The 22,331-nt window shown below is 36.6% G+C and overlaps 1 protein-coding gene across 5 annotated transcripts in view; it reads right to left on the reverse strand.

Annotated features, from left to right (window-relative positions):
- The window catches only part of Cobl (cordon-bleu WH2 repeat protein), a 271,478-nt gene that overhangs the window by 159,464 nt on the left and 89,683 nt on the right, over nt 1-22,331 (reverse strand). For 2 of the 5 annotated variants that reach the window (XM_047560611.1, XM_047560608.1), the window contains exons 3-6: nt 18,649-18,859; nt 16,058-16,286; nt 9,277-9,374; nt 5,124-5,198 (exon numbers count right to left, since the gene is read on the reverse strand). In XM_047560611.1, the coding sequence (XP_047416567.1) occupies nt 5,124-5,198; nt 9,277-9,374; nt 16,058-16,286; nt 18,649-18,859 (613 nt within the window). Of the gene's footprint in view, nt 1-5,123; nt 5,199-9,276; nt 9,375-13,394; nt 13,440-16,057; nt 16,287-18,648; nt 18,860-22,331 lie in introns of all 5 variants that reach the window. The other 3 variants (XM_047560612.1, XM_047560609.1, XM_047560610.1) reach the window with 2 other exon arrangements.

Consider the following 22,331-nt stretch of genomic DNA (forward strand, 5'->3'; position numbering starts at 1 on the left):
ATAAACCACTTAAACTTTTTCAAGAAAAAAAAAACAATAATATCAGCAAACTTTTAATAAACTCAGTTAATTCGACTCACCATTTCAGAACGTTTCCTATTGATGTTACTTGAGCTATATAATTGTTAATCCTCAAAATGAACCTGCAGTGTGGAAACTATTTTGCAGATGGAGGAAAATGAAGATAGACAGGCTCCCCTGCTGGGCTGGAATTCCCAAAGCTCAGTTTTCACACCGGAACTACTTTTGCCTGCATTCAGACTCCCCCAGGTGCTGCCTCTTTGCTCCTTAAAGTGACTTAAGGGCTGAAACAAAGTTACCATATTTGCCTAAGACAGTCCAACAGCAGGGGGAGCCCCAGAGCAGCAAATATTTCTCATTGTAACTCTTTTTACAAGAAAAAGCACACCCCTTTGGTCCCAAGGGACCACAGGAGGAGGAAATTTACAAGGAGAGGGAACTGGTTACCTTTTATCACTGGATCTACATACTAGGAATTAGTCTCATAGTGCACAGAGCAGTGGGGTGGGGAGAAGAGCTGCCTCTGAATCCAGTAAAAGGGAGGACTTTGAAAGTTACTAAAGGTTCCTGTTGACCATGCCTACTAATGTCTTCCCATCCTATCTTCTGATTCCATTAAGGATGTACTAGCATCAAAACCTGCAGACCAGAAATCAATGGGAAATTTATAAAAACAACTAGTGGAGTGCTTTTAAGAACTGTTACAGCTGAGCCTGGTGGAACACTCCTGTAATCCATTATTTGGGAGGCTGAAGCAGGAAGAGGGCAAGTTTGAGGCCAGCCTCAGCAGTGAGACTGTTTTAACATTAAAAATAAAAAGGCCTGGGGATGTAGTTCAGAGGGGGCATACCCCTCGGGTTCAATTTTCAGTACCACACACACAGAGTAAAAGAAAAGAAAAATTTAAATAGAAAGAAAGGTTATATCACCAACATGCTTGATATAATATCATAGTAAACATATGTCAATGAATTAGATTAACCAATCAGCCTCTCGAAGTGGAATTTTTGTGTATTTCTATAAGGAAGATTAAATGAGATCATAAAACAAATGCCTAATGTTGGCAGGACTGGTGTAGCAGTTAAGGTCAGAGCAGTCATCATGATTTTATTATGTACAGTACTTCCCTGGGCTTGAAATCATTAAATGCTTAGGTCCAAGTCAATGAATAATCTGCCATATTGAAGCTTCATTTATGAATTTAGGTTTACAGTATGTCAGCCTTACTATTTCTAAGTTTAAAAAAAAAAAAAAAAGAATCCCAGAGAACACTCCACATCAGTGTATAATGATCTCCTGCCTCCCCTTTCATACGTCACAGTAGTTCAACCATGTGACTATACCATAGTTTAACCTAGAATCCCCTACTGATGGGCATGTGGGTTGCTTTCATCTCTTGCTGTTATAATACTATAATAAATAACCTGTGCATGAATCATTTTAGATTTTGGACAGTGAGTTTTTCTGAGAGAGTTCTCAGAGTAGAACTTCTGAGCCAATGAGTAAATGCATGTATAATTTGGCTAGTTATTGCCAAATTCCCCACCGTAAATGTTATAGCATTTTACCTTACGCTCAGCAACATATATAAGGATAGCTTACATAGCTTAGTCAACAGAGTTAATATTGATAAACCTTTGCCAGTCTAATAGGAGATACATGGAAGTTTGTTGAAGGGGTAATTAATATTTCTCATTATGTATAAATCTAAACTTTTTTCCCCATTTATATGTGACTTTTATTTTATTATTTTTTTTTCCTCTGAATCTTCTGTTAATACCTATTTAGGTTAGGCTGTCATCTTCTCTCACTCTTGACATTTGAATTTTTACTTTGTGTATACTATTCCTTCTTTCTCTTTCTCATTCAAGAAGATTTTTTTGCTTCTTTTCCCTGAAGTCTAATTTATCAATGTTTTTGCTAATCTGGGTTTTGGGTCCTATTAGGAAAATATTTCCCATTCTCAGTTTAGAGATGAATTAACTTTTCTGCTTAGTAATATGCATGGTTTCAATTTGTACATTTAAATTTCTGATCCATTTGATTTTTTTCTTAGCATATTCTGTGAAAACACACACAGTTTTATCTTTTTCTTTATGGCTATTCATTGATCCCAACTCTGTTTATTAATAAGTTTATTTCCCTCCATGAAGATTGATTGCTTTGTATACCTTATTTCTGTATGTAATTGGCATTCAATTTTCCTATTCTATGGTTTTACTGCACTATCCTCCCATTTTAATTAAGAAAGGCTTTAAAATCTATTTGAAAAGCTAGAAAGGCTTTTCCATTCCTCATGCTTTTCAGAGTTTTCCTGGCTAATTTTGCTTGTTTATTGTTCCAGTAAATGTTATAATCAACTTACTTAGCTCTAAAACAAAACCTACGTGATATAATGATGTTGAATCATCTTAGCTAAAATTGCAGCATGTGTTTCCATTTTGTGCAGTTCTATCGTTCTATGTATTTGCATAATTTTATACTTTTCTTCAAGTTTTGGATATTTACTATAAAGTTTTTGCTTAGGTCCTATCTTTCTATCCATGCATCCATCTATGTATGTCATGAATGTACTCTTCTGTTTTGAGTGACAAAAAACAAAAAAAAACAAACAAAAAAACTCACACAAATTAGCACTGCTCACCATAAAATTTATGACATTCATTTCTGTAGAAAAAGTTACAATACTTGGTTACATTATAATAGCCAAAAGGTACAGGATGCCAAATCCTTCAATGAAATTAAATAGATTCCCTACTCAAATACAAGTAGTTTGTAGAGTATATGAAATATTTAAAACATTTTCCAACAGTTTGTAGATGAAATTGAGAATGATGAATGAGTGAAAGAGCATATCAAGTCAACCTTAAATAATTTAATTCTGTTTTATAGCAAAGAAAACAGCACTGCTGGTGTGATTAGTTCAGGAAAAGAATTGCTTAAGATTACACCTGAAAAAGCCAGGCTTGGTGGTACACACCGGCAATTCTAGTGAGTGGGAAAGCTGAGGCAGGAAAATCCAAAGTTTGAAACCAGCCTCAACTACTCAAGACTCTGTCTGAAATTTTAAAATAAAAAGGGCTGGGGATGTAGCTCAGTGGTCAAGGTCCCTAGGTTCAATCCCCAGTAGGTTAAAGAAAAAAAGGAGGAGGAGGAGGAGAAAAAGGAGAAGGAAGAGAAAAAAGAAAAGAAAAGAAAGGAAGAGATTTTGCTTAACAATCTCTACAAGCTTTCATTCAGGCTTATTTGGGTTCCTATGGGAAAGGTCATGAACATGTCTATGTGCAACTGCTCAATGCCTGGGCCCTGGAGAGGCCTTCATTTCCAGTATACACATTAAATCCTTCTTAAGACTGGAAACATGCTTACTCACCAACAAGTTCTGATTGCAATAAAAGTTGAGATCTGATTTTCACAGTGCACTAAAATGAGGCCAGTAAAAGGCAGGAAATGGCATTAAATCCAGAGCACTGAATTCATGTTTTAAAGAGATGTGCAAGGAAATTATATCAACAGAGTTACTCTTAGATCAAAGTAAGATCACTATCATAGGTACTTTTTATTTACCTAAATTTAAAAACATAATTAGACTTTTGGGAACCAAAGTAAATTTGACTTTTTTTTTTTTTTTTGACCCAATAAAATGGGCTTAATTTCCCAATTAGTTTATGTGACAGACATTTTCCATAAACTGAATGAGTTTAATCTGATTAGCCCAAGATGTTGTCAAATACAAATCTAAGCTCTTGACAAAAACTGATTTCCAGTTTAAAATAACAAAAAAAAAAAATCCTTAAAACAATTGTATTTGTGAAAAATAGTAAAAGCTAACAAAAATTACAATTTCCTGAAACCTAACTGATGATATATAGGGCTTAGAGAGTACCTATGAGCAAAAGAACAGTGAGTACAATGATCATCAGATAAGTCTTGATATGGAATTTTTTTTGTATACCTCCCAGAAGTCAATAATTTCAAATATTGGCTACTGACAAATTTTGAAGACCAACTACTCATAGCGAGGAGAACATTAAAAATAACTTTTATCATAGATCATGGTGATTTTGGTGTGTTACATGGAAAGACTTCAAAGAACTGAAATGTACTACCTATAGCAAAACTTTTTCATCTTTATATACTACTTACATAAAATTTTCCTGGAACTTACACCAATAAAACTGAAAGGAGGAACAGAATTGATATTGAACCTTTCCAGTTTTATTGTGATATCCTGTTCACCAATAAATGTAATAAATAAAATAATTGTCATTTTATTAAGAAATATTTTTTCAAGAAAAAGTTACACTTCATGTTTAACAATTAAATATTAACAATCAGAACATATTTATGTTTTGATTTACTTTGCAAATGTTATAAGAAGTCAATCCAGAAAAATATTTTATAGATTTATGATCACATGGAATGACAAGATCTAATTTAGATAAGATTTTTTATATCATGTTTTATTTCAATTCCCTATCGAAGACTTTTGAGTATAGAATATATATAGAATGGAATAAAATTTGCCATAGTGGCTGGTGTGGAAATGTGAACAAAAAAGATAATGCAAAATTTCATTCTGATATGGAAAATTTTGTCCAGGTAACTTTTAATGGGTAAATACCTGACTTTTATTAGATATGTTTAAAATGCCGATATATATAAAATACCATGAATAACAATCTTTCAAGTATTTAAAATTATGAGGAAGTTTTTTACATGCCAAATTTGAAATATAAGGGCATAGCCACTTTCAAAATATTCTTTGAAGAAAACAGGACTGTGTGGTTTTCTACATCAGGCTACTTCTGACAATGCATGAAAATAATTTCACAAAGTACAAATTCAATTAAACTAATGAAGGATTCTCTTGATCATGCTGATAAGGAAAAGAGAAGAGAAACTAAAATACTCCACCATTTTCCAAATATAGCATGGGCAACTAAGAAAGAAGCCATGTCCTGCTTTGCTAATTTATCAGACCACAGATGTCAGACAAATGAAACTAGTCTGTAAACTGCATTGTCTGGAAGGCAGTGCAAAGCAAGGAGAAAGAAGTCCCACTGGGTTAGCAGAGGCAGCTGCGGGCTGTTAGTACTCACGTTCATGCCCCTTCCCGAAGCCAACTTTGAGGTGTCCTCATCGCTGTCAGGGCCCAACTGCCCAAGCTGCTCAGCCTGGAACACAGGTAAGCATCCTATCATCAACTCCAGGTGGAAGTAAATTCAACAAAAAGCAAAGTCCTCCATAGCAATCACTGAGGTCAAAAAGGCTAGGAGGCCCCAATTCCAGGCTGCAGAGTCTGCATGTGTGGTTGTAATCCATGCCCCTTCCTTCAGCTTATAAACTTGAAGTCTGTTTTAAAACAACTCCTAACCAAAGGGCTCCCTGATCTGAAAAGAATCTCAATTTTTAAACCCAAACTCATCAAAATGTGTTTTCTTTCTTTTTTCCCAGAGCATCTCTAGCTTTGAAAATATGCAATTTTCCAACAGTAGTGGGTTTGAACTGATGGAATTATCTGACCAAAGCAATTAAAAATTAACTACATTTTGAGAATTCCAAAGCTTTTTTTTTTTTAAGTTGTAGACAGACACAATACCTTTATTTTATTTATTTATTTTTATGTGGTGTAATGATCAAACCCAGTGCCTTTTATGTGCCAGGCAGACACTCTACCTCTGAGCCATGACCCCAGCCCAGGATTTCAAAGTTTTAGTGTCTGCATAGCTAACAGGGAAGACACAAATAATTCATGAAATATATCATGTTATCTACAAAAGGAAGACGATAATTCACCACTGGCCATATAATTGTCTGGGATATTATGGAAAATTTCAATCTCCAGGCCCCAACCTGGCCTCCAAAATGAGAATCTTTGAGGATATAATCCAAGAATCCAATTTTTTGTGCTAGGTCTTAAGCAGCCTCTAAAGTACTTTTGAGAACCATTGGTTTAGGAGAATAAATAATGTCAAAAAGTGACAAAACTATCATGCTTTAAACATATTAAAACACAAAAGTTTCAAAATAAAGAAAGACTTTTTGCCCTCATTTGTCCCCAAATTATGTCCCTTCCAGTATATTCTTTATTGAGATTTTACACACACACACACACACAATCAATACCCATGATACATATTTTTTTGTTACCTTAAAAGTGACAGTAAAGGTCACTTTAGTTTTAAATGTTCTGATAATTCTCTAAGAGTTTGTTCTTTACTGAGTCACATGCAGATTTTAGAAATCTGCTTTTTTTTTTTTTTTTTTTCTTTTTTCTTTTGTGGTGCCAGAGGTAGAACCCAGGGTCTCACACAGGCTGGGCAAATACTCTACCACTAAGCAACACTCCTAGCCCTTAGAAATAATTCTTAAAGCTGTTTACCCCAAACTCTTTTTACTACTGAAGAAATTGAAACCTACATTTGTTAAGGGCTGTACAATGTAAATAGAGGTTATTTGGAAAGAGGTTATTTGAAATTCCAACATTTAAGAATTCTGGCAATTATGACTATTATAACTAGATTTAAATTATAAATAAAGGAATTACTTAACCTTAATTTCTTCACCCATATAATACAATTGATAATACCTTTTTCATCAGGTTCCTAGACAGTTGCAGCTGCATTTAAGCACCAAATCCCAAACGATAAAAATGGAGAAAAACAAGGAGTTAAGAAGTTTACACACAAAAACCACACACAACAAATAATCCAATAATGACAAGTCTGAAAAAGGGACGCCTAGGTAAAATAAAATTAAAGGAAAGTTATAAATGAAAGATGAAGTATACAGGAAATGAAAAATGATTCTACTAAGCCTAAGACAGAGAAAAGACAGGTATGACATAAAGAAAAGCCCCTTATAATGAGCAGACCAGACTTCCTGGGGTCTACCAGGAACCTCCTATGAACTCCCAGAAGTCATGTTAGTGGATCTCCAATCTCCAGCTCTTTGAACTCTTATTTTGCTAAAACAAAGTATTCCTACATCTTTGACTTGCTTTGCTCCCAGTTCATCTCTCAGAACAAAATGCAGAGTAAGTGCTTGAGAGCTCAGTGTGAGGAATGATGGGGAGGGATTTACTGTGAAGTGGATTGTGAAGGCCAAAGAGGACACCGAACACAGAACAGGGCAAACCTATCTCAACAATTTTAGGAATACCAACAAAGTTCATGGAGCGATGGAAAATGTAAACATAAAATTCTGATTCTGTAATTTCAAGTAATTCTGACAGAAAAGGAAAGGAGGTCAGGAGGGGAGAGAGAAGAGAAGGGAGCAGAAGAAAGAGAGGAGGAGGGAGGGAGAGAGAAGAGGAGCAGGGAGGGAAAAAGAGAGGGAAGGGAGAGAAATGCTCAAGGCTCAGAGATCTTACATAGAAAGATACACATTTAATACAAATTTACAAAGGACACAGAAAAAGAGGATGAAGCACATATTATGGATGGTAAACGTAAGAGAATAACAAAACTACTATCAAAACATCAGGAGAGGTGAAGAACAAATAAACTGAGATTTGTGAGAAACTCTAGAGGCAGGAGGTGTCAGTCAGTTCAGCCTAGTTTCACCACACCTTCCCCTTCAACCTGCTTCCCTCACTTCCCTGCCACTGCCCAACCACAACCACCAGGGGGGAGGGGCTGGCTGGCTTCCAAGGTCAGAGAGACCTGCACTTAACTCTGGGAAACTAAGCAAATCTATACTACTTCTCTGAACTCCAGTATCCTCATCAGCAAGCCTGGGGTGAATCATAGTGCCAACCTTGCAGGTTTCTGCTGGTCATGAGATGTGCAGCCTCAGCCATAGATGCACAGGTGCACAGATCTCTGCAATGGGCGAAGGCACCTGAACAAATGTGAGTCCTGTTCCTTACCTCTTCCCAGTACACAGATGGAGGACACTTCCCAGCTAAGCTGATGGTACCAAGGCCTATCATTCATTGCAATGGCTTTGTCTTTTTAATTTTTTAAAATCTCATTTATTATAAGAAAAATATATTAGATATTACTAAAATATGCCTGAAATGAATACAATAGGGATAATAAGTATGTTCTTTTCTGAATAGTAAATTGGATGGTTTTGAGGCTGTTATAACTGATTAGAAAAAAATCTTCAATTTTACTCTTTGAACTGTGATTTGAGGCTGTGATATTTTATCTGAAATGTGACTTTACAGTCTTATTTGATAAAGAATAACAAGATCCAAAAAATTAACTTCTCATGTGGTATATTCCCAAAATTATATAACAAAGACCAAATACAACCTAAAAAAATCACATCAAAAGCAAACAGTCTCATCTGGTAAGGGATCTATCAATATTCGTGTTTCAAAGTGGCCTTAACTCGCTCCGAGAGGCTTCATGTGCCAAGTTTAAATGCTGTAGTTTATTTGTAGGGACATTTATCATTGGGTTTCAGCTGACCTGAAATGTGCATTCATTCATTCTCGCATCCTAAGGGTATGTATTGAGCATAGGTACCTGGCAGAAGGAGGGCTCACAGCCTGGCCTCAGGCCCACAGGCTTCTGGTTCCACTGGCGAGTGAAACACCTTCCTCCTAGATACCTATCTGCTTTAGGGATCAAGTGTGGAAGCACAAAGCCACTCATTCTGTGCATTCCTTTTACTTGAAGGAATTAATATTCCTAGATTCAATTAGTTTTAAAAATTCCAATATAGGTTCAGTATGAGTGAGGCAGAAATTTGGGAATACAGAAAAAGAAAGGCATAATGAGTCTCAAGAAGTGCCCATGAACCTTTAGAAAACCCATCAAGATGTAAATAAAACAAGCAAGCAGCTCACATCCTTAGTCCACGTCCTAGGTTCAAAAAGTAGCATGCTGAGAGGGCAACACACAAACATAGGAAACACTGACACAAAATTGTGTAGCTCCACCCTGACTGCACTTCTAGTTCAGCCCCTAGCCACTGACCCTCTGTAAATATTAACAACCTAGGACAAGGGTGTGTTGCTTCTTACTCTGGAGATTGTCCACATTCTCCCATGAATATGTACTCCTTGCTTTTTACTGTGAAGACAGCCCGTATTGCCTTTTTAATGTTTATCTGCTTTCCTAAGTAAATTTGTCTGTGCCTCAGACTGGCATGTTCAGAAATTCTTTTCTGTCACATACACCAGAGGGCCCCACTTGTCCTGAGTTGAGGTCCCCATCTCTGGAAAGAACTCTGGCGACACAAGTATCTTGAGACACTGTTTTACATGATGCAAAGTCATGTACATACGTAATCCATTACCTTGCTACTGCTTCTTTTATTAACTTTGAAAAATCCCAGAAATTTTTTCTTCTCTTTATCTGTTTCATCATTGCCAAGTGATGATTTTCTAAATGTTTCTGGGGAAAAAAAAGGAAGTACTAAGTTATTTTTCAGCATTTGGAACAAGAGATTAAATACTTTACTTTAAAAAAATGTAAGTCAATCCTTTATTCTTAAACTGTTAGTTCTTCTAAGAGGGGCAAATAAACAACTATTTCTTGGAGCCACATCAAAGCTGCAAGACCAATTTAGGAAATCATTTAAAGTTCTTACATAGTCTTTTTGTGGTGATATTGTCTCTTGTGTGGTTGTACCCTTCTGGAGACTAAAAACACAAATAAATTAACAAAAGTTCTAGGGCAGTGCTATCAATAGAAAGTTAATATGAACTATAAGTGTAATTTTATGTTTTCTAGTAACTACATTAAAAAAAGATGAAATTTTTAAAATTATACTTTCATTTGATTCAATATACCTAAAATATTATTTTATCACATAATCAATATCAGAGCTATTGATATTTTACATTTGTTTGGATGCTTAGTCTTCAAAATCCAGTGTTTGCCTCAGACTGATAGTACATCTCTGCTTGAACTGACCACCTTAAAGTGTCCAAGAGCCACATGTGGCCCATGGCTTCCCAGACAGCACAGCTCCAAGACTGTGACTTTAGTGTAAAATATCTGCTTTCAGAACCATGAGTGAGGTAAAAATGCTAACCAAAAATAAATCCAGAGTCTTTCTGTTCATTTCTAGAACATGGAATAACAGTGATAGTTTACCCAGGAGGTGTTTAAAACAATCACATCAGATCTCCTGGACCCTCATTTCTAGGTTTTCTTTCCTCTACTGTAGTCAGAAAACATTTTCCTTTTATACTACATTCTCAAGTGGACCGATTGTTTTCATCTTCTTTTACTTATTTTATTTATTGATTGATTGATTAAGCTCTAAGCCCTTAATTTCATGGTGTTTCAGGATTTTAGAGCTGGAATGGGATCTCTTTTGTTACAGAAGAGGACAATAAAGCCTAGACTTTGCAGGCAGCTGACCAGCAATCAAGGGTAGTTCCCATGAGGCAGGACAAAAGGCATCAGCATCGCTGGAAACCTGTGGAGAGATAAAATCCTCAGGCCCATTCCAGACCTCCAGACAGAAACCCTGGGAGAGTTTCCAACACTGTTTAACAAACACCAAAGTGAGGTCTAGGGACACCTGAAAAGCAGGTGTAGAGGTACAGAGACATACATGTGAGGCACACTTGGGCAAACTGCTCAGTCTCTCCAAGCCTCAGTTTATTCATCTGCAGGTTGTCGGGGGGCTGGGGATGACCGTGCTCATTGTGAGAGACCATGCTGGTCACTCACAGCTCTGTCTTGACTACTGATTATTATCACTCAATTATTTACTCACAAAGCCCATCCTAGGGCTTTGCCATTTATTCATTCATTCTTCTCTTCCAAGGCATACAGACCTGACAAAATGAGGGAAAACTGAGGTGCTCCTGAAGGATAGAAAAATGAATTTTCCCACATCATTGCCAACTGCTAGACAGCCAGACCTCTAATCCATTGGTGGAAAAATCATGGACTGGGATATTACATACTCTACCATCAGTATATCAACCCAAACATGGTAAACATTCATTAACTTCTTTATCTGCTAATGTATAATTTCATATTTGAATTAGAGAAGAGACATAAAAGTAGGTGCATTAATAAAATATGCATGTCCATTCAGGCTGTCTACCTAGCAAAGCAGAAACCAAGCACACATGTTCCTTAAACCAATCTGTAGAGAACAAAGGCTCCTGTTTAGTCCACCAAGGTCAGGGATCTTGATTACATGCAAGGCTCCAACCAAGGAGATTAGTGAGCACCACATCATGCAACATCCAAACCAAAGGACCCACATCACAAGATGCGACCACACAGATGCATGTGCGCACACACACTTAAAGGTCACACAAAAAAACCTTTATTAAGGCTATCGTAGCAGATAAAGTAGCTATTAAGAATAAAGTATACCATAGAGTAATATCATATCCAAACTACAGCATGAATTAATATGTATATTTCTAGCCTATATGGTTTCTACAATTGAATGGTATGTGACATGGATATATTAAAATGGATGATAATGTAGTACCCCCAAATTAAATGAGAACATGTTATTGGCATACAGGCCATATTACACCTACCAAAAAATAATAGACTAGACCAGAAAACTGCAATGAAGTTGAACTTCTTGTTTCTATGCCTGAACAGGGAACAGTGGCTGGTCACAGGACTGTGGTAGCTTGAGTGAGGAAAGCTTAGGTATGGCCCTGGCACCAGAACTGAGACTGGGAGGCACACATCAAGCCGTTAGAGCCTGTGGGTGCCTGGATGTGGCAGGGGCTCAAAACTCATGGTACTGAACTGGGGTCTAGAGCACATAGTCTATTTTTAGAGCCCAGGCTCCGAAGAGGCCCTTGAGATTCAAGAGACACAGAAGAAGGGTCAGTTTTAAGGCAAAGTAAGAGAACTCAAGACTTGCATCAGGCAGAATTCCTGCAAGAAGCTATGCTGTCAAAACAGCACAAATAACAGCTACACAGTCTAGCCTGGAGAACATACACATTTAAGACCCAGAATCCATGGTTTCCAAGGGTGATCATTTGAGCATGAAATTTATTTTCTTTGAATTTATTCTAATTTATAAGAAATTAAATATTGATAAAAATATTTTTTCAGGGGTCACATTTGATCTATAAGAAAGTACTTCCTGTTTGGAAGCATTAAAATGATTTAGAAAATGGTAAAGATGAATTAAGGGGTAACAGGAGTACAGAAAGTTGAAGGAACCCTGAAAGACCAACTAGTCCAAATCATTCATTTGTCAAGAAGAGAAAACAAAATCAGGGTAGTTCAGTGGCCAGAAAACAAGGCCACTGAGTAAGTGCATGGAAAAGAAAGACCCAGTCAGTATTTCCAAATACTCCATGGGCACTGTAATTTTCAGCCATATCACTAGGCTACCTGGACACAGGATAATAAAGGAAAAGTCCTTCAGTTCACCTTATTCTGATCCTTAATCTTCCAAACTCCCAAGTAAAATCATTCAGAACTATTCAAGCCTTCATATATGTGAGTGTCCTGCTCACAAAAACTGCTTTTTCATGGTGTTTCTTAACAAAGAATGCTTATCTTTTTAACCTCCTTCTGTACAATTGATGGAGTACATCAATTACAGATCAGAATTTCAAGAGTCACCTAGCCAATGCTTCATCTACGCATAGTTTCTCCAAACCAATGCTGAGTTTTTCTTTCACTAAGTTTTTTTTTCCTGAAAATAAAATCTACTGTTATGTATGCTAACAAACATGAAAAAAAAAAAAAAAAATTCTGTAGAATGCAGAGATTGGGATTCTAACAAATCTTTTGGTATATCTATATCTAACTATCTATACATCTATATATATGTATGCATATATATATTTGTTCAAGAAAATACCTATATATGTATATACATATGTTTATGTGTATAAGTATACATATGTGTGTGTATATATTATATATGTACGTGTGTGTGTGTAGAAAGGGAGATAAAGAAAAAAGAAAGATTTCTAAGAAATAGGTGTCAGAATAAATGCTAAATCTGGACTAATCATATTAGACATATTTGTCTATAATATTTGTCTATAATAGCAAAAGTTAAGTCAATACTGCAAATTCTGCTACATGCAGGATGGTTCTGGAGCACAGGTAAGCACATAGATAATACAGGCAAGCAGAAGTAAAAAGGAACCAGTGATCTTTTAGCACCCAGTATTTCTGCTTTACCCTGAAATTGTGGGCAATAGAAACTGCTACAACACCTTCCCTCATTGCTTACCAGAGCTTCACAGCAGACTTCTCACACACGGGACATTCTTCTCTGAACCAACCAGGGAACAAAGAAATCAAACCATAACTTTGTGTCAGTCAGGCAAGACCCCCAGCCCCAGAGGTGTCACAAGCCACATCATTTCCTTCAGGTCTCACACAAAAACATTACCTCCATGCATCCTCCTAGCCCAGAGCCATGCAAAGTGCAGCCTTGCAGGCTCACTGTACCTCTGAAACTCAGGGAAGGTTCAGACTGAGTTTTGGTCAGAAGAACTAGAAAAGGCAGGCAAGAGAAAGTAAGATAGACTGTGTAGACCTGAGCCACCCCCAGCCAAGTCCTGGCCTCTCCTAAAGCCTGGGATGGGCTTATGTGTGTCTGTAGCTGTGAGAGGGCCTGGTGCGCGGCTGGTGCCTATATCACCAGGTCTGTATTCCCAGGGCCTGCAGCTGTGCCGGCTGCTTGTCCTGCTTGTGAACATAGGTGGCAGCAAAGCCTCAGACTTTTTCAAGCTACCATTGCCTGGGATTCCAGAGGAGGGCAGGCTTTTGCCAGCAGAGCCTCTCTTCCTGCCAGCTGCCCTCCAGGATCTCCAGCATCTGCAGGGATGGGGAGGAGCAAGGGGCCACCTGAATGTACTCCTGAGTGTAAACTAAGAGGGACAAAGGAGAGGCTGCTCCACCAGCACCCTGGCAGTCCTGCCAGTTGAGCTACAAAATAGAAAGGGATCCTCAGGGACACCCTCTGGAGGACTCTCTTTTCTTTTTAGATAGCAGATGGTTAATAGGAAGATGTGAAGATGTGTGGCAAGGAAGGTAATCAAGCACACAGCCAGCATAGGTCAGGTTAAAGGGATGCTCCTGGCCATGGAGTTGAAGTAGGTCTTCCCCATGGGTGGGGGGAATGTTCAAATAAGTAGCGATGAGGATTTGGGGGCTTGAGAGCAGCTAGTTCCCACAAAGGACATATGTGCTTCATAATCCAAGTTGGCTGCACCATGTGTCCTGATGCCTGGCCCTGCTTGTGAATCAAAAGAGCTGTGCTCAGCCTGCTGACACCTCTGAAGGCCTTTCTTCTCATGTGCGGACATTCATGGGCCTGCAGGGTCCTCTGCTTAACAGAAAGGCAGGTTTTGTATGACTTCACCAGTGACCATATTCTACATCCACCTTTCAAGATATATCCAAGTATGGGAATATAATGAAAACACTCATTTGTGAACCCATTTTGCTTTTAGCTTCCTAAATGTAGCTTTTTCCATTTACTTTTTCTTTTCTTTTTTTTTTCCTCACTTGTCTTACCAAATGAAAGCTCTGTTTTCAAAGAGTCACATAAACAAAATTTTAAAAGGCTGATATAACCAGACAGATATACACACAGTAACCCAGTCTGTGTGGCTGATGCCGAAAGTATTACTGTCTGTTTTAAAAAGATACTGGACAGTCTAGCATGAGCAAGGCTCTGGTTTCAATCCCAATAACACCAAAAAAAAAAAAAAAAAAAAAAAAAAAAAAAAGCTGGACAAAACACAAAAGCATTATTCTCAAATGTCACAGCACTTTTTTTGAGGAAATAAATAGTCCATGTATCTTATACTCCATGTGACCAAAACCCTCTCTTAAATGTCAAATAAGACCAAGGACTCAGAATCTCCAGGAAGAGGCAAGCTGATTTGAGAGGAGGTACAGACTGGACAGGGAGCCCACTTACGACCATTGATTTCACAATAAATTTGATAATAAGAAGTACAGGGGGGTTTTGTGTTTGATTTTGCCTTTTTTGTGGGGTAGAGATACTGCAGATTGAACCTAGGGTTGCTTTACCACTGAGCTACATCTCTAACCTTTTTTGTTTTATTTTTTGAGACAAGGTCCCACTGAGTCACTAAGGGTCTCACTAAGTTGCTAAGGCTGGTCTTAAACTTAGGGTCCTCTTGCCTCAGCTTCCCAAATCACTGGAATTACCGGCATGAACCACTGTATCCAGCTGAAAACACATTTTTACTGAAACAAGAAAAAAAAAAAAAAACTATAGGAAAAAAAATGAAAACTTTTACTATACATCTATTTTAAAAGTCCACCCTATTTAATATTTTTGGAATAAATAAAATGGTCATCAGTTAGCAAATGAGGTTCCTTAAAACAGAAACTTTAATGAAGTTCATTTTAAAAATTGTAAGGTCAGAAATGTAAGTTATCTTTTTGTCTGACAGTTTTTTATGTAGTCAGCCCTTCCTATCAATCAGAAAAATCTGCTTACATAATATATTGATGTCGGTCAGTACCCACAGTAACCTCAGGGCTGCCACTGACCAATGGTTCTAATTGTAACCTCATGCTAAGGTACCAAAATGATATCATAGTAAGATATCTGGCAATGATGGTAAGGAATATAAGAGGGTACTAAAGCTGTCTTCACAGATGGATCCCATGAACTGTAATTTGGTCAGTTTTAAAGGATATCTAAATGCATTTGTACACTGATCTTGGATATAAGCAGTCTTTGAAACATGGGAGCAGCAATGAAAACTGAAAGTAAAAATCAAGATTATTATTTATGGTTTTTGCATGGTTAGAGCAGAAGGACTAATCTCTCCTCACCTATTTATGCTTTTACTGACATTGAAGTTCACAAAGAGACAGAGGTGAAAGTCATAACAGGAGGAAAGAGGCATAATCATAATGGAGGGAAATGAAAACATCCAAATTTCTTTTGCAGGCCAAATTTCTTTTTTGCCCACATCAACTCTGCACAAAATTTGAGTTGCCTGTCAATTCACATACCCATCTCCATCTGGTGCTATAGAGAGTGCCAAGGAGAGGGAGCAGGCTACATTGGTATGCATCACACTGTCATTACCAGGCAGGGTGTAAACAGCGCAGCAGGACCTCACCTCTCCTGTTGTCCCAAGCGTAGAGTTCCTTTATCCCCAACTCATTCAGGGACTTGGACAGCTCCAGTTCCTCTCCGGCAACATTGTCCCTGAGCAGAATCACGTGATCTGGGCTGACCTCACACTTTGCACAAATGACTGGCAGAATATTCTGGAGTGGCACATCAGGGCTCACCCGCACAACAGCTTTTTGTGTCCGAAGGTAATTCACTACCAAACGCACAGATTTCTGGAAGAATAAACCAGAGACAAAGAATTCTGTGAGCAACATCTTCCCACAATAGCTTCAACTTCTGTTTTAAATTTAGAATTAAGTGTGGCAGGATTTTGTGCAGCTCTAATCCTTTTTCCACAAATTCAGTGAGTCACAAGGGAAATGGAAAAATGAACAGTGAAAAAATAAATGTCCAGAATAATGGATTTATCTTATAGAGTTTCTCTTACTAATTAACAAGCTTCTAGACAATATAGGGAAATGGACATCAGTGAGACCTCTAAATTTGAAATACAATATATTGACTTTCAAAAATTCTGACCATATTTGAACACAAAACATTTATATATATTTACATACATACATACATAATATATATATATATACATACATACATATGAATCTTTTATATATATATGAATCTTTCTAAAGGAAAATAGCTTGGAAGTAGAATGAATAATTTCATTTAAAGGAAAACTCCCACTAAAAAAACAAAAATTTTAAGAAGACAAAATATTCACATAAATATATGAATATTTATGTACATATGTATTTATATCAGTAATAAGGCAGTATATGTATACATATATAATAGGCACAGAGTATGTAAATAGATATGTGCATTTATATAATGTGTATGTATATATATGTGTGTGTGTGTGCATACACACACACACACACACACAAGTACACACATATTTTAAGCCTGAAATATAATTTAACTCTTTCAAATATCAGATATAAAATCAAGAAGAAAACTAAATTTGATCAAGGCTGACTTTAAATGACTACATTTAAAGTCACCTACCAAAAACACTGTAGTATTCAAAGTTTCACTCAGTTTACTTTAATTCAGCCTTCCTGATCACGGCACAGTGCAAGCTCACTAAGAAGCTGAACAGAGTAAACATGAGTTGCACAGAGTTACTGAGAACAGCTTCAGGCTCCTTTCTGCTCTGAGTGGCAGGGTTTAGTGGCCATGATAATGACACAATGTAGGATGAAAGAAGAAAAGGAGGAAAGATGAAATCCTCATCAGGTTTCTCCAAGAAGACTCATGCTCACACCCTGGGCCTAACTGTTCCTAGAAACCAAGAAATCAAGGGAAGTCACAGGGTATAAAGAAGATTCTTTTGGGATGAACATTAATCTTTATTTTAATAAAGGAAAAGTTCCTTTGGACATAAAATAGAATGACAAAAATTAGAATTCATTTTTATTTATCTTGTAGTATATTAGAGCTATACATAATAGGTTTATTTTGACATTCATATGTGCATAAAACATAGATTTCTCTATTTCAATACCCATTACTATCTTCTGTCCTGCCCTTTTCCTTTCTCCTATTCTCCTTTTAACTATCAGGATTCATTAATCACTGAAATCTAGAAATTCACAGGAGACAAACTGTTGGACAAATTTTAAAAGCAAAAAAATTCAGGTTAAGAATCTGAAAGAATTAATTAGCAATACTTTTTAACTAGAGCTGAAAGATTCATCTCAAAGCCTTGTTAGAAAATACAATTCTAAGAAATTAGAATTAATTTTCATCAACAATCAAAAGCCTGTATAAAGCTATGTATATAAGATATTCTCCAAATGCAATGAGTAAATATTTCTGACAATTTTTTCAAAAAGTCTTCTTCCCCTCACCCCTAGGAGGTGGTAATATCTTCTTGATTTCTTTCCATACTAGTAATTGAAACCAGTGGCACTGTACCAGTGAGCTTCATCCCAAGCCCCACCCTACTTTTTTTTGAAATGGTGTCTCGCAAGTTGAGGAGGCCAGTCTCAAACTCATGATCCTCCTACCTCAGCCTTCCAAGTCACTGGAATCACAAGTGTGGGCTGCCATGACCTGCTGAGATGGCACATCTTTTACAGATCCAAACTACTTCCTAGAGATGGAAGAGTTCCAGAAATGCACAGTCCAACTAATAGCCAACAGATGATTAATTAAAATGCAATAACATTAAAAAACAGTTTCTCAATCACACTAACCACACTGCAAATGCTCAAAATGTACATGTGCCCAGTGACTATTATATTGGGCACTGCAGAATTTGGTGCCATTTCCAGCTTCAGAGATAGTTGTAATGGATAGCTATGCTCTATATTAATTTCTTTTCTACATATAATACATGTAGGAGAAGTTTTACAACAATGAACATTACTAAATTCTGGGATTTTGTATCCTATAATAAACCCAGTGTATTTGGTTCCTCTTTGCCTGGGATGGCAGCAGAAACCTTAACCACAGCTGTCTGCATGTGGTACTTAGAAGAGCAAGGCAGGCCCCTCCTCAGCATCTCCCGCACACTCACACACAAGCATGTGTCCTTGTACATCCTCTCATCATAAGTAGGCACCTACTGACCTCAGGCACCTTAGGTGGGCCAGGCTTAACCTTCTCTTCGGAAACTTTTTCTTTCAGAAACACAGTGTGCACATTCAAGGTTCCAACCAAAGTATTTGGCTTAAAACTCAAAGGCTGTTGGGTTTCTGAAGACCGGATCTCAAGGGCATGGTGGGAAGGATTCAGGTGATTCTGAAGGCAAAGTTCGACCAATAGGTCCATCATTGCATGGCTGAAAAAGGGAAAACAAATCATGATTATTAGGAATGTCTGCACTCTCCCTCTGCCTAGCTGAGTAAGAGCAAAACAAAGAACAAGTAGGTGAATGAGGAAATTAGATGTGCTTATAAAGACAACACAGGCTCATTAATTTCTTATGCATGACTGTATAGCAACATGTTACCATTCTCAATGCTAATGAACAACATTACTGAAAGAACAGGATCATAATAGCTGATCAAAATCATAATAGCTGAGAAAAATAGTTGTATTTCTAGTTAAATTAAATCCATAAGTATGTTGAGTTGAATCATCTAAAGCCCAATAACACAAATCATACTACTTATAGGTACAAGACACTAAATCAGTGATTTGTAAGTATAATGTATCATTAAAAACTAGGCTTTAAGTTGGAAAAGTTTATGAATAATAATACACCAATGAACTGTGAAACCAGAAAAAATGCTGAACTCCTAGACATGTGCAATCTACTAAAACTAAATCAAGAATTTGAAACCATGAACAAATAACAAAGAAATTGAATTAGTAACCAAACCTTGCCAAAAAGAAAAGTCCTAGATTAAATGGATTCAGCAGAAGATTCTCCCAAATATTCAAAGAATAATACCAATGCTTCTTAAACTCTTTCAAAAATTGAAGAAAAAATATTTGCAAACTCATTTCATGTGGCCAGCTCACCTTAATAACAGAGACAAAAAAAAAAAACAACAACCAAAAAAAAAAAAAAAAAAAAAAACTACAGGCAAATTTCCAAAAGGAACATGGATGCAAAATCCTCAATAAAATACTAACAAACAAAATTCAACACCACATTAAAAAGATTACATACCATGTCCAAGAGGGATCTATCCCAAGGATGCAGGGATGGTTCAACTTATGCCAATCAATCAAAGTGATATATCACATTAACGGAACAAGCCTTATAAAAAGGCATAATCATCTTGATACAGAAAAAACACCTGACAAAATTCAACATCGATTTGTGATTTTAAAACTCTCAACAAAATAGGTATAGAAGGAACTAACTTCAACACAATCAAAATTTTGTGTGAAAAGCCCATAGCTAATATCACATTCAAAGAGGAAAAATGAAAGTTTTTCCACTAAGATACATATAAGGCAAGGATGCCCCCTTATCACTTCTGTTCAACATAGTACTGGAAGTCCTAGCCACAGGCACCACAAAAGAAAGACAAGTAAGAACTCATTCAAATCAGAAGGAAAGAAGTAAAATTTTCTATTTGTAGATGATGTGATCTTACATGTAGAAAACCCCGACGAGTCAATAACAACAAAACACTGTTAAAACTAATAAACTATTCCAGGAAAGTTGCTTGATACAAATATCACATAACAAATCAGTGGCTATTTGTGTGTGCCGGGGGGAGGGGGGTGCAGGGGTACCAGGGATTGAACCCAGAGGCATTCTACCATTAAACCACATCCCCAGCATCTTGTTTGTTTGTTTGTTTTGAGACAGGGTCTCACTAGGTTTCTGAGGCTGGCCTCCAACTTGTAATCCTTCTGCCTTAGCTTCCCAGGTTGCTGGGATTCCAGGCATGCACCACTAAACCCAGATAAAACTAATCGCATTTCTGTACACTAACAATAAGCTATCCAAAAAGGAAAATAAGAAAGCAATCCCAAAAATAATAAAATAGTCAGGAATAAATATAACCAAACATTTGACAGATTTGTACAATGAATTATTGAATGAAAGAAATTCAAAGGAGGCACAGATAAATGGAAAGATACTCTGTTTTCATGGATTGGAAGAACTAAAACTGTTAGTGTCCACATTACACAAAGAAATCTGCAGAATCAATGTAATCTCTATCAAAACCCCAATGGTATTCTGAACAGAAATAGAAAAAATATCTTTAAATTCATGTGGAACAACAAAATACCTTAAATAATTAAAGTAATCTTGAGAAAACAAAGCTGGAGGACTCACATATGCTGATTTCAAAATATCTTACAAAAGTAGTAATTCAGTATGCAAGTGAGGTACTTGCATAAAAATCAGACATACAGACCAATAGAAAAAATATGGCCCAGAAATAAATCCATGCACTTACAGTTAGGTGACCTTTGACAAGCATACAAAGAGTGACAATCTCTTCAATACATGGTGTTGGGAAAACTATGTCCTCATGTGGAAAAATGAAATTGGACACTTATGTCACACCACACACAAAAATAACTCAAAACGATTAAAGATTTCAACTAAGACCTAAATCCATAAAACTACAAAAAGAAAACACAGAAGAACTTGGTAATGTTGGTCTGGGAAGTGATCTTTTTGGATACAACATAGCCAACCAAAGCTAACACAGGCAAATTAAAAGTTTTTGTGCAGCAAATGGAATCAACAACAGAGTGAAAAGGAAAACTACAGAATGGGAGAAAATCTTTTCCAACCATATATTAATGTGGTGTTAATATCCAAAATAGACAAGAAATTCAAGAAACTCAATAGCAAATAACCCAACTAAAAGAAGGGCAAAGAACCTGAATAAACATTTCTCAATATAAGTCATATGACTAATGGGCATGTAAATACATGTTTGACATTACTATCAGAAAAGTACAACTCTACCACAATATCATATGTGATTGAATGGTTATTATAAAAAAAAGACACATGTTGATTAAGTTGTGGAGAAGAAGAAACTCTTATACATTGGTAGTAGGAATGTAAACTTGTACAGTCATCATGGAGTGGAGTATTATTCAGCTTTAAAAGATTTAAAAAATCCTGCATATATGAAAACATGGATGAACCAGAAAGACATGCCAAGTGAAATAAGCCAAACACAGAAAAAAATACTGAACGTCTTACTTACATGTGGAAGCTAAAAAAGTTGAACCCATAGAAGCAGAGATTAGAAGAATGGTTACCAAGGGCTGGGGGAGGAGGAAGTGAGGAGACACCTGTCAAAAGCACAAAGCTCCTACAGTACGAGTAAGATCTGGAGACCTATTGCACAGCGTGGTGACTATAGTTAATATAGTTAATATAGGAACTGTGTTGTATGTTTGATATTTGCTAAGAGGGTAGAACTTCATTGTTCTTACCATGTGTGTGCATGCATACACACACAAACACACACACACACACACACAAACTAAGTACATGAGGTGAAGAATATATTAACTACTTTATGGTGATCATTTCACAAATATACATGTATATCAGCATCATGTTTTATACTTTAACATACAGTTTATATTTGTCAATTTTAACCCAATGAAATTGAAAAACTTAACCGAGAAAGAAAAAGGAAGTCACTCTTCCCAAAAGACACTTCATACAATGGATACTTAATTTTTGGTTAAAAAAAAATGCAGGCAAATGGCATGAAAGTACAAGTTTAAATCAATAAATATTACAGATAACGTATTGGGTACAGTGTGTTACAAAGTCATTTGGAAAGCTTTAAAATAAATAAAACCTCGTTTTT

The sequence above is a fragment of the Sciurus carolinensis genome, chromosome 8, assembly GCF_902686445.1.
Source record: "Sciurus carolinensis chromosome 8, mSciCar1.2, whole genome shotgun sequence".
Classification (NCBI taxonomy): Eukaryota; Metazoa; Chordata; class Mammalia; order Rodentia; family Sciuridae; genus Sciurus; species Sciurus carolinensis.